General features: G+C 40.8%; 1 protein-coding gene across 1 annotated transcript in view; it reads left to right on the top strand.

Annotated features, from left to right (window-relative positions):
• The first annotated feature begins 924 nt into the window (after positions 1-924).
• Positions 925-13,158, top strand: part of LOC121507966 (phosphofurin acidic cluster sorting protein 1-like) — a 34,088-nt gene continuing 21,854 nt past the window's right edge. The window contains exon 1 of the mRNA XM_041784398.1: positions 925-1,155. Coding sequence (XP_041640332.1) covers positions 986-1,155 — 170 coding nt within the window. The 5' untranslated portion in view covers positions 925-985. The remainder of the gene's footprint in view (positions 1,156-13,158) is intronic.

The following is a 13,158-nucleotide window of genomic DNA, read 5'->3' as shown; positions in this document are numbered from 1 at the left end:
CTGTCTGTTTTTGCCACTTCTGAACCAGTTCTTGCCACTTTCTGCCTATCGTTGCCTCTGTCAACCACTTTTTACACCTCTTTTTTGCCCATTTTAACCGCAGTTATCACATTTTTGCCAGTTATCAAATTTTCATCCCAGTCCACCAAATTTCCTCCATTTTTTTGCACTTTAAAGCCGTTTCAGTCACTTACAATCCCCTTTTACCACTTTTTGTGCCCGTTTTTGCCAATTTAATCCATTTTGGTTATTTTTTTTGCCACTTTCACCAATTTATGTTCTTTAAAAATCCAATTTCAACACCCTTTCCACAGCCATTATAAACCTGTTTAAGTAATTTTTCACCCATTTTAAATGAGTTTTTAACAAGTTATTTTCACTTTAGGGAGGCTTTATACTACACAGATGAATCGATAATAGAGGTTATTATTCAGGTCAAATTTCAAACATGGTTTTCTCAGCCTAACTTCACAATGGACCATGGTTTGACTGACCTCCATGACCCCCAGTTTGGCTGGGTCCCAGAACCCTCCCCCTTTATCCCCCTTATAGAGGACCCTGTCTCCTCATGACTATTCTAGAACGTTCCTGGCTGTTGAACCACCTTCAGGTCCAGTGGGGGTCTCTGGTCTCTGGCACCTTTATTTTGGGGGTCCCATGCTGCAGACTGACTACAGCAGGTGGATTATTGTGTGGTAAAGTGGATCAGTAAAGACCAGATCTGTCCCTGATAGTGAGCGTCTGTTTGTATTTTCACCAGGACTGTTAACGCGTTCCTGGTTGGATCCATGATCCGGGTCCTCATATCTGCCCCTCCCCGGGGCCTCTAAACCTCCAGACCCGGCCCTGCAGAGAGGTGCCTACCATCAGTGACTCTGTAATCAGCCTGATTCTGGATCAGTTCCTCCTCCATCCAGCCCTCAGCCCCGCCTCTCTCTGGATCATCAGCGGGATCTCACCGAGCTGCTCCCCCACACACGAGGCGATGTTATCGGCCGCAGACAGAGGAGCGGCCCGGGGAGGCGTTCTCCCCCCGGAGACGGACCCCTCCGCCGGCTCGGTGTCCACCGGGGAGCAGGACGGCCGAGTCCCGGTCCCCATGAACCTGTTCGCCACCTGGGAGATCGACCGGTCGTCCCCGAGCTGCGTGCCCAGGTAAGAGGATTAGTCCCCGGGCAGAGAGGAGAGGCTGAGCCGCTGCCTGCTCCGACGGAAGTCTCTGTTTTATCAGGTTTTATTTCTGATTTAAAGGCATGGAGGGGGGACAGTGACATCACAGCTCTAACACAGACCACATCAGTATTATTTCATTATTTACACGCTAATATTAGCGGCTGATCCAGTCCGATGGTCCAGATCAGGGATGGGCGATGTGGTCCACATACCAGATCCACAGTCCACGGCTGGAAAGTGATCCACGGTATAATCTGGAAAAAACAATAATAATACATAAACCTGTGCAATAACAGAAGTCCTCAACAGCTGATACTGGTGTTTTATTGGTTTTACTGGTTTTATCACAGTCAGACTCCCTCAGCCTCTGAACAGAGCACAAATACCCACAGCATTTCCAGATGTGACTAGTTTTACATCAACACCACAGACAGCATCTAGTTTAACACAACACCATCAATAACAGGATACACTACCACACTGGTCATCAACTGGTGGCCCGGGGGCCAAATCAGGACCCCCAAAGCTTCCTGTCCGGCCCTCCAAAGATCATTAAAAGAGGAAAAGAAGATGTTGTGGTTTTAGGAGCCTCCTTTGGTTTAAATGTCAGCAGCTGTTAAATCATCCCACAAACAGTTAATATAAAAATAGAGAATGACTCAACATTTGATCTGTTTTACAGACATTTACTGTCATTGTTAGTACATATTAAAAACAGGGTTAAGGTTGGCAGAAGTGCTGCAAAAATGACCAGATAAGGAGGTGAAAAGATCATTGACACTGAAGCTGTGGCTCTTCAGTGATGATCTGTGGCTCTTTAGTGATGATCTGTGGCTCTTTAGTGATGATCTGTGGCTCTTCAGTGATGATCTGTGGCTCTTCAGTGATGATCTGTGGCTCTTCAGTGATGATCTGTGGCTCTTCAGTGATTATCTGTGGCTCTTCAGTGATGATCTGTGGCTCTTCAGTGATTATCTGTGGCTCTTCAGTGATGATCTGTGGCTCTTCAGTGATGATCTGTGGCTCTTTAGTGATGATCTGTGGCTCTTCAGTGATGATCTGTGGCTCTTTAGTGATGATCTGTGGCTCTTTAGTGATGATCTGTGGCTCTTTAGTGATGATCTGTGGCTCTTCAGTGATGATCTGTGGCTCTTTAGTGATGATCTGTGGCTCTTTAGTGATGATCTGTGGCTCTTTAGTGATGATCTGTGGCTCTTCAGTGATGATCTGTGGCTCTTCAGTGATGATCTGTGGCTCTTCAGTGATGATCTGTGGCTCTTCAGTGATGATCTGTGGCTCTTCAGTGATGATCTGTGGCTCTTTAGTGATGATCTGTGGCTCTTTAGTGATGATCTGTGGCTCTTTAGTGATGATCTGTGGCTCTTTAGTGATGATCTGTGGCTCTTCAGTGATGATCTGTGGCTCTTCAGTGATGATCTGTGGCTCTTCAGTGATGATCTGTGGCTCTTCAGTGATGATCTGTGGCTCTTTAGTGATGATCTGTGGCTCTTCAGTGATGATCTGTGGCTCTTCAGTGATGATCTGTGGCTCTTCAGTGATGATCTGTGGCTCTTTAGTGATGATCTGTGGCTCTTTAGTGATGATCTGTGGCTCTTCAGTGATGATCTGTGGCTCTTTAGTGATGATCTGTGGCTCTTTAGTGATGATCTTTGGCTCTTTAGTGATGATCTGTGGCTCTTTAGTGATGATCTGTGGCTCTTCAGTGATGATCTGTGGCTCTTTAGTGATGATCTGTGGCTCTTCAGTGATGATCTGTGGCTCTTCAGTGATGATCTGTGGCTCTTTAGTGATGATCTGTGGCTCTTCAGTGATGATCTGTGGCTCTTCAGTGATGATCTGTGGCTCTTTAGTGATGATCTGTGGCTCTTTAGTGATGATCTGTGGCTCTTCAGTGATGATCTGTGGCTCTTCAGTGATGATCTGTGGCTCTTCAGTGATGATCTGTGGCTCTTCAGTGATGATCTGTGGCTCTTTAGTGATGATCTGTGGCTCTTCAGTGATGATCTGTGGCTCTTTAGTGATGATCTGTGGCTCTTTAGTGATGATCTGTGGCTCTTCAGTGATGATCTGTGGCTCTTTAGTGATGATCTGTGGCTCTTCAGTGATGATCTGTGGCTCTTCAGTGATGATCTGTGGCTCTTTAGTGATGATCTGTGGCTCTTTAGTGATGATCTGTGGCTCTTCAGTGATGATTTGTGGCTCTTCAGTGATGATCTGTGGCTCTTCAGTGATTATCTGTGGCTCTTTAGTGATGATCTGTGGCTCTTCAGTGATGATCTGTAGATCTTTAGTGTCTTAATTTTAAATATTATTCCCCCACAAAACCTTAGAAAAGTGAAACTTTTTGCCATTTTCTCATTTTAGTCACTTTTCACCCATTTCAGGTACCTTTTGCCACTAAATATCCCTTTATTCCTAAATTTTTGCCAATTTTAGCCCTTTTTCACCATTTTTACCCCCGCCAAGGAGGTCATGTGATCAGGTGGGTTTGTTCTTTGGTTAGTTTGTTTGATGGTTTATTTGTTAGTTCAGTGGTTTTCAAAGTGTGAGGCGGGCCTCCCCTGGGGGGCGCCACAGAGCTTCAGGGGAGGTGCAGACCCATAAACCTGAAAAAGGGTGATTTGCTTTTCTAACCGCTGCTGTGCATGGAGCTAAATGGATAAACTTATAGTTACTTATAGAGCAGTGTTACTCAACCAAAGAGCCAAAATATTGAAAAATACCTTTGCAAAAGACACAAATTAGGAGGTGAAAAGTGGCAAAAAAACTGCTCGTAGTAGCAATAAAAATAGGTTAAAGGGGGCAAAATGGTCAAAATGCAGCAATAAAGGGGTGAAAATGGGGAGAAAAAGTGGGAAAATTATCTGAAAGTAGCTAAAATTTGTGAGAAGTGACAAAAAATGAGTGGAAAGTGACTAAAATGGGCAAAAAACAGTCAAGAGTGGCAAAAATGGTCAAAAAAAGAGGAAAACAAGTGGTATGTAATGGCAAAGGGTAGTTTAAATGGACAAAAAGTGGCAAAAAATGAGGAAAGATGGCAAAAGAAGAGGCAAAAATTGGGAAAAAGGAAACAAGTGGTATGTAATGACAAAGGTCACTTAAATGGAAAAAAAAGTGGCAAAAATGGGATAAAAGTGGCAAAAAGACGTAGCAAAAATGAGCAAAAAATTTGAAAAAAAGGGGATATTTAATGATGAAAGGTAGCTTAAATGGGCAAAAAAAGTAAAAAAGAGCAAAAATGGGATAAAAGTGGGAAAAATGGGGAAAAAGAAGTTGTAAAATGGCCAAAAAAAATGTAAAAAGGGGTATTTGATGGCATTATAACTGAATAAGGGGGAAAGGCAGATGTTTAAGGACATTTTGAAATCAAAATATCCAAAATATATTAATGTTAAAAATGTTTTAAGATTAGACATAAATGTTTGAAATGTTGTTTAATTTTTTTTTTTTTTTAATTTGAATCCTTTTTGTTGGTGGGGGCAGCGAATGAATAAGTTCTCCTTGGGGGGGGCTCACTCTCACACACTTTGAAAAACCCCTGTGTTAGTTTGTTTGTAAAGTCATGGACAGATTCTGATGAAATTTTCAGGAAATATCAGAAATGGCATAAGGAAGAATTGACTATATTTTGGTAGTGATCCGGATCAGCGTCTGGATCCAGGAATTTTTTAAGGATTCTGTACTAGATAGGGCTAATGGTGGAGGTCTGCGCTGTTACCACTTTACACCAGGAGATGGCGGACATGAGTAACTTCAATCCCAGCAGAATTTGTGTGTGTGTTTCTGTTCAAAGTTTTGGAGTTTATAGAGTTTGAAAGACGCATGCCCAGTCGAGGAGACGAGTCGTAGCGTAACAGAGAGAAAGACAGAGAATTGTAGCGAGAATACTCACAATACTTAACCTGACACGCCAGATGGATGTGTTTCACACATCCATCTGGGAAAGCTTCAATAGGAAACGTTTGAGAAAAGGCAGAGGATTTGAAAAACACTCGGAGTGTGACTGGATGAATGTTCTGTCTATCACATCTCCACGGGCCAATCAGAGCAACAAAACACGTGACGTAGTAGTTATCAAGTTGCACATGCGCAGCTACTGAGGAATAACAGGAAACATGGCGACTACAGACATGTAAGTACTTGACTTAAGTCGTTTTTGATAAGAAAACAACTCAATGCTGTTCTTTGTTCTTCTTTTAATGAAGAAATGTCGTCAAGTTCTGATAAAACTGGCACTTTAACAGCATCCACGCTAATCTCTCCCTCCATAACTGCACCAGCTCTTGCTGCTCGTTTATGTCACGACTCTGCTGCGCCTGAAAGTACTGCCCCTCATCGCTGATTGGTCCTGTCACTATCTAACTGGGCCCAAACGGATCAGGGAGCTTTGCAAGATGGATTCGCCAGTGAAAAACAAGGAAACGGGAGAATCCATCTGCTTTGCAAGGTTACACAATGCTAGGAGGAATAGAGGAATATTCACCCTCTGCCATGACTTTCACATATAGCAAAGCTGATGCTTTGCCTCACCATGTCTCCGCCCCACCGGGGCGGGAGTAATCAGCAAATTAGATTTTGGGAGTGATCCACATCACCGTCTGGATCCAGGAATGTTTTTAACGGATTCTGTACTATTGGGAGATAGGGCTAATGGTGGAGGTCTGCGCTATTACCACTTTACACCAGGAGATGGCGGACATGAGTAACTTCAATCCCAGCAGCATTTGTGTGTGTGTTTTGAAAGACGCACGCCCAGTCGAGGAGACGAGTCGAAGCGTAACCAAGAGAAAGACAGCGAATTGTAGCGAGAATACTCACAATGCTGGGAGGAATAGAGGAATATTCACCCTCTGACAAGTCTTTCACATGTAGCAAAGCTGATGCTTTGCTTCACCGTGTCTCCACCCCACCGGGGAGGATGTAATCAGCGAATTAGATTTTGGGGGGATCCAGATCACCGTCTGGATCCAGGAATGTTTTTAAAGAATTCCTCACTGTTGGGAGACAGGGCTGATGGCGGAGGTCTGTGCTCTCTGAGTGCTTTTCTAGTTTGACACATTTTGCCCACTTCAGCTACCTTTTGCCATTAAATATCCCTTTATTCCTATTTTTTTGCCTCCTCTTTGTGCCATTTCTTTGCCTATTTTTGCCCTTTTCAGCTACTTTTTGCCATTACACACTGCTTCTTTTTTATTGTTTGCCCATTTTTGCTACTTTTGACTGCATTTTGCCCATTTTAGTCACTCTTCACTCTTTTTTTGCCACCTTTGGACCATTTTCTGCTACCTGTAACTACATTTTTATCACTTCTCATCCATTTTTGGTACTTTTCTGACAATTTTGCCACTTTTTCTCCCCATTTTAGCTCCTTTTACCCATTTTGCTGCATTTTGACCATTTTTGCCATCTTTAACTTATTTTATTGCTGTTTCAAGCCGCTTTTGCCACTTTTCACCACTTACATTGTGGCTCTTGCAAATGCATTTTTCACAAATTTGGCGCTTTGGTTTAGCAGGGTTGAGTAACACTGATTTAGAGAGCGGAAAAAATGGGTGAGAAATGGCAAAATGGGTTGTGGGGTGGCACAAAGGGACAAATATTGGCAAATAAAGCTGTGAAAAGAGGTTAAAGTGTGACAATAAAAAAGGTGAAAGAGGAAAAAAATACGCAAAAGGTATCAACAATTGGTTACAAATGACAAGAATAATGCAAAAAAGTAATAAAGAGGGGTTAAAAAGTGGCAAAAATAGAAGAAAAGCTGCAAAAATGGATAAAAGAGTGGCACACAGGGGATGAAACATGCATCCAGCACCTTTTGGATGAACAGAGACTGTGGTCCAGGCTTTCTGGTCCAACATCTGATTTTATTTTTTAAATAAATCAGAGACTGACCTCATAAATGTTCTACAGGATGGATGGACACAGATAAAGCCATGCTTTGGTTATGTTTAGTATTAAACAGGTTCTGCTTTGTCTCTGAATGTCCAAGGCCAGTCTAAAACAGAGTTTCAGCCTCTGCACAGTAAAGTGAGGAATATAAATTTAACTCTGAGTCAGTGAACGTATGGAGCCCTCTACAGGGTAAAAGTTACACTCAGAGAGGTGTTATAGAGTTTTATCACTGTGCTATAGTGTTCTACTCTGGGCAGTATTAATAAAGTTTAACTCCAGAATAACACTCCTAGTTTTACTGACATTTAACACTAAGACATTCTAACTGTCAGTGTAAATTTACTCTTACTAATCAACTCTTAGGGAGTGTAAATCTGAGGTACTTAAAACATTCATGGTTAATATTGATTTCCAGCTCACATTAAACAGCTGTAGTAATGTGAAGTAAACCATGGATCAATGAGGCAGCTTTAAAACTGGAGCATGCCCCCAATCACGAGTCTGCACTCTTTCCTAAACATCTAAAATGTCTAAAAACGTCTAAAACAGCTAAAAACATCTAAAACGTGGTAAAACATCTAAAACGTCTAAAAACGTGGTAAAACATCTAAAACGTCTAAAATCGTGGTAAAACATCTAAAACATCTCAAAACATCTAAAACGTCTTTAAAAATCTAAAACATCTAAAACGTCTAAAAACATTTAAAACGTCTAAAAACGTGGTAAAACATCTAAAACATCTTAAAACATCTAAAACGTCTAAAAACGTGGTAAAACATCTAAAACATCTCAAAACATCTAAAACGTCTAAAAACGTGGTAAAACATCTAAAACATCTCAAAACATCTAAAACGTCTTTAAACATCTAAAACATCTCAAAACATCTAAAACGTCTAAAAACGTGGTAAAACATCTAAAACATCTCAAAACATCTAAAACGTCTTAAAAAGGTGGTAAAACATCTAAAACATCTCAAAACATCTAAAACGTCTTTAAACATCTAAAACATCTTAAAACATTTAAAACGTCTTTAAACATCTAAAACATCTAAAAACATTTAAAACGTCTAAAAACGTGGTAAAACATCTAAAACATCTTAAAACATCTAAAACGTCTAAAAACGTGGTAAAACATCTAAAACATCTCAAAACATCTAAAACGTCTAAAAACGTGGTAAAACATCTAAAACATCTCAAAACATCTAAAACGTCTTTAAACATCTAAAACATCTCAAAACATCTAAAACGTCTAAAAACGTGGTAAAACATCTAAAACATCTCAAAACATCTAAAACGTCTTTAAACATCTTAAAACATCTAAAACATCTCAAAACATCTAAAACGTCTTTAAACATCTAAAACATCTTAAAACATTTAAAACGTCTTTAAACATCTAAAACATCTAAAAACATTTAAAACGTCTTTAAACATCTAAAACATCTTAAAACATTTAAAACGTCTTTAAACATCTAAAACATCTAAAAACATTTAAAACGTCTTTAAACATCTAAAACATCTAAAAACATTTAAAACGTCTTTAAACATCTAAAACATCTAAAAACATTTAAAACGTCTTTAAACATCTAAAACATCTAAAAACGTCTAAAACGGGGTGCAGGTGGCCGAGTGGTTAAGGTGCGCGCTCCATGTACGCGGACGGCCCGGGTTCAAATCCGGCCTGAGGCCCCTCACCGCATGTCTCTCTCCCGCTCTTGTCCCTGTTTCCGACTCTATCCACTATCCTCCTCTATCAAATAAAGGCACAAAAATGCCCAAAATAAAACCTAAAAAAAAAAAAAAGTCTAAAACATCTTAAAATGTCTGAAAACATCGAAAAATGTCTAAAACATCTAAAAATGTCTGAAAAATCTAAAATTGTCCAAAAAGTCTAAAACATCTAAAATGTCTCGACACATCTAAAAGCTAGCCTTCTGGTGGTGGCGTCTGCCTGTTGAGCTATCTGTCAATCAAATGGGACAGGCCAGTCAGTGGACAGTGAGGTTTTTCCTAAATATAACCGAAATGATTGTGGTACAAACCCTCTGTTCCCCCCCCCCCCCTTTTAAGGGACTCACAGTATTGCATTTTTTTACTCTTCCACATAAGCTTCATTTTTCAGGACCAAGGTTGCTGTGGGATCTGAACACTGCACAAAGGCATGATGGGAAAACTCTGGCCCCAGATTTGAAATGGCAGTGGGCGGAGCTTGCATCAGATGACTCTATAGAGCTGGACTAACCCTGGTGGATCAGCACTGCTGGATAACTTCAACACTGAAGGCCTTTTACTGCGAGTGGAGTTAAATCAACACTCAGATGTCTAACTGAGAATTTTAACAACAGTTTTTGGTTTACTTTAATATCTGTAGGGACAAAACAGGAAAGAAAGAAAAGAAACCTGAAATACAACCATGTTTAAAAACCTTTTTTCAAACAGAAGCACAAAGACACAAAAACCGGAACTACATCTCCCATAATGCTCAGGGAGAGCAGGGAGAGCTCTGACCTGACCTGGATTTAACCCGAATTATCGACACCATCTCCGACCCAGACTGTCTGCCAGACGGGACATCACTGATGATGTCACATCCCAGCAGCCAATCACAGAGAGCCATGAGACTTGTCCCGCCCTGAACGATCCAGAAAAAAAACAGCTGATCTTTGCGAGCCCCTCGACCCGTCTGTTACTGTGGAGATTAGCAGCAGTGTGACCAAGCAGGGTTAACAAGCCGGCCAATCAGAGATAATCCTCTTAATGACTCAGGAAACGAGGACGACCTGTTGGTGCTGACAGCAGGAATAACAGCAGAGATGAGCTCGTTAGACAGTTACAATTAATATTAGATTTAATTCATTTGATTGATACATGAAAATAAGTTCATATGTGTGTCTGTTTCTGGTGTCCCACAAGGCTCGAGTTTAAGACCGCTCCACTTTTATTTATTAGATGTATCATCAGTTATCGGTAACAGCACTGAACAATCCTGACAGCTTCATGGGACATTTCTATAGTCAGTAGTTTTCAAGCCCTAAAACTCTGACTCAGTTCCTCCTACAGACTGTAATCCAGCTTTAAAAAGTAGACAAACTATCCAGCTATTTACACTGGATTCACTTTTTAGCTATTGATGACAGATTTTTAATAATCACTGTTAAAGTCTGATGATGTTAGACTTTTACCGTGTGTGTGTGTGTGTGTGTGGGGGGGGTGTGTGTGTGTGTGTGACAGAATGTTGGGACTATTCTCCTCTCATTCAGCTTGATTCTGCTTGTTTGTAAAACAGCCAAACTTTGATTTTTCTCTGTCTGTGTACCAAACTTTCTCTGTGTGTGCACTCATAGCTTTGTTTTTATCGCACTGAGATAGTCCCAACATTCCCAACATTCTGTCACACACACACACACACACACACACGGTAAAACTCAGAGAGCCAAAAACACTCATCAAACTTTAACAATAATGATTCAAAATCTGTCAAAGATGGTTTTCCAGCACTGATCCTCTTTGTAGGGAAAGTATCTTTGTTTATTCAGAATCTAGTGTTATGAAACTCTTTTTTCTTTCACTGAGCAGAAAGCAGCTCATCCTAAAACCTGTGGTGTTAAAAAGACTATTAGAGCAGCGTTACTCCACCCTGCTCAACCCAAGTGTAACAACTGTGTCACAAACTAGAGTGTAAAGCTCTGGAGTAGCCGGTGTAGACCTGTAAGAACCTGTGTAATAGTATAACACAAATAATACGTACTAGATGAGAAATGGGCTAATGACCAGAAGACTAAAGTTCAGCTCAAGGAGGGAGTGGCAGGAGACTGAATTTGCTTTTGGTTGGTACCATGTATTATAGAAAGAATTTAGTAAATGACATACAAATATCTATACAGTGTACACAACACAAAACGAATGGCCGTTCGAGGAAAACACAAAGCGCTCAGGTCAGGTACAGGGGCATAACAATGAACAACTGCAATGCAATAAATATCGAGAGTCCAGCAATAAATTTAGTTCAGCAACTCAGAAAATATCACCCCAGCCCACCCACAGTCCACTGGAACCCACGTTTGGGTTTGACCGTTTGACCAGAGGGAGGTAAGTGCGATAAGAGTTGGTGAGAGGTGTGTATAGCTGGGTGGCTAATGGGGCAGTGTGCATGCGTGGGGAGAGAGTTTCGTGGGCTGCAAAGAGCCCCCTACTGGGCCAGCAGGGGAGGTGTGACTCTGCAGTGCTCTCAGTTCCAGTGGCCCTGTAGGCTCTAGGCCTGCTCCTTCATTAGCTCGCCATCAGGATCAAAAACCTGGCCAAATTCCGCAGACTACGCCTTAAACACGAGCTCTTTCAATAGTATATGGGACGCGCTAGAAAGCTCCTGCAACCCAACTCTCAACCGGCTTCCCCACCGCACCTTCCCAGACTGAATCGCAGCGGTACAGTAAACAAACGCGATTGGCCGTGCCAAGTCATGTGACCGCATGACATCACGAGGAGAATGGCTGTGATTGGCCAGACTAACACCGAGATCCTGCAAGAACAGACAGAAAACCCCACGAGATTTAAGGACGGGACTAATGCATGAGCAGAGATACATGTAGAGAGAAAAGCTGGCATTCAGGATTTGTCACCTGGGTTACACAAGAGCCAAACTATTAAAAATACCTTTACAAGAGCCGCAGTCTAAGAGGTGAAAAGTGGCAAAAACAGCTTAAAGTAGCAATAACAATAATTTAAAGGTGGCACAAATGGTACAAATGTGGCAAAAAAAAGAGAAAAGTCACTAAAATAGGCTAAAAGCAGTCAAGAGTGGCAAAATAGCACAAAAAATAGGAAATAAGTGGCAGCTTAAATGGGCGAACAGTGGTCCAAAAAGGGTAAAAAGGGGCAAAAATAGGATAAAAATGTCAAAAATGGGAGAAAAGTGGCAAAAACATGGTAATAAAAGAGAGAAATGTGACAAAAATGGGCAAAAAGCAGTCAAGAGTGGCAACAATGGACAAAAAAGAGGGAACAAGTGGTATTTTATGGCAAATGGCAGCTTAGATATGCAAAAACTAGTGCAACAATGGTCAATAGGGGAAAAATAGGATAAAAGTCTCAAAAATGGGGAAAAATTGTCAAAAAGAAGTGGCAAAAATGTGCAAAAACATAGGAAAAAGGGGGTAATTTATGGCTAAAGGCAACTTAAATGGGCGAAAAACTTTCAAAAAAATGGTGGAAAGTGCAAAATGGGCAAAAAAATAGGAAACAAGTGGTATTTAATGGCAAAAAGTAGATGAAATGGACAAAAGATGGTGAAAAGGGGCAAAACAGGGAAAAAAGTGGTGGGGAAGAAAAGGATAGCTTAAATGGGTGAAAAGTGGCAAAAATTTTTAAAAATGGCAAAAATGGGGAAAAGTGTCAAAAGAAGTGGCAAATACTAGGAAAAAAACGGGTACTTCATAGCAAAAGGCAGCTGGAATGGGCGAAAAGTGGTGAAAAAATTGTGAAAAAGGGCAAAAAGAAGTGAAAAGTGTCAAAAAGAAGTGTCAAAAATGGGCAAGAAAGTAGAAAAAAGTGGTATTTAATGGCAAAGATAGTTTAATTGGATGAAAAGTGGCAAAACAATTGTGAAAAAGGGCGAAAATGTTCAAACGTGGCAAAAACATGGCAATGAAAAAGAGAAAAGTGACTAAAATGGACAAAAAAGCAGTCAAGAGTGGTAAAAATGGGCAAAAAAAGAGGAAACAAGTGGTATTTTATGGCAAATGGCAGCTTAGATATGCAAAAAGTAGTGCAAAAATGGGGAAAGAGTGCCAAAATGGGATAAAAGTGTCAAAAATGGGGAAAGAGTATCAAAAAGAATAGGAAACAAGTGGTATTTAATGGCAAAAAGTAGATGAAATGGCCAAAAAAATGGTGAAAAGGGGCAAAACAGGAAAAAAGTGGCGGGGACAAAAGGATGGCTTAAATGGGTGAAAAGTGGCGAAAAAATTTTTAAAAACAGCAAAAATGGGGAAAAGTGTCAAAAGAAATGGGATCGAAGTGTCAAAAAGAGTTGCAAAATATAGGAAAAAGTGGTATTTAATGGCAAAAGGTAGCTTAA

Source organism: Cheilinus undulatus, linkage group 4 (assembly GCF_018320785.1).
Source record: "Cheilinus undulatus linkage group 4, ASM1832078v1, whole genome shotgun sequence".
Taxonomy (NCBI): Eukaryota; Metazoa; Chordata; class Actinopteri; order Labriformes; family Labridae; genus Cheilinus; species Cheilinus undulatus.
This window is presented reverse-complemented; position numbering and strand designations above follow the sequence as displayed.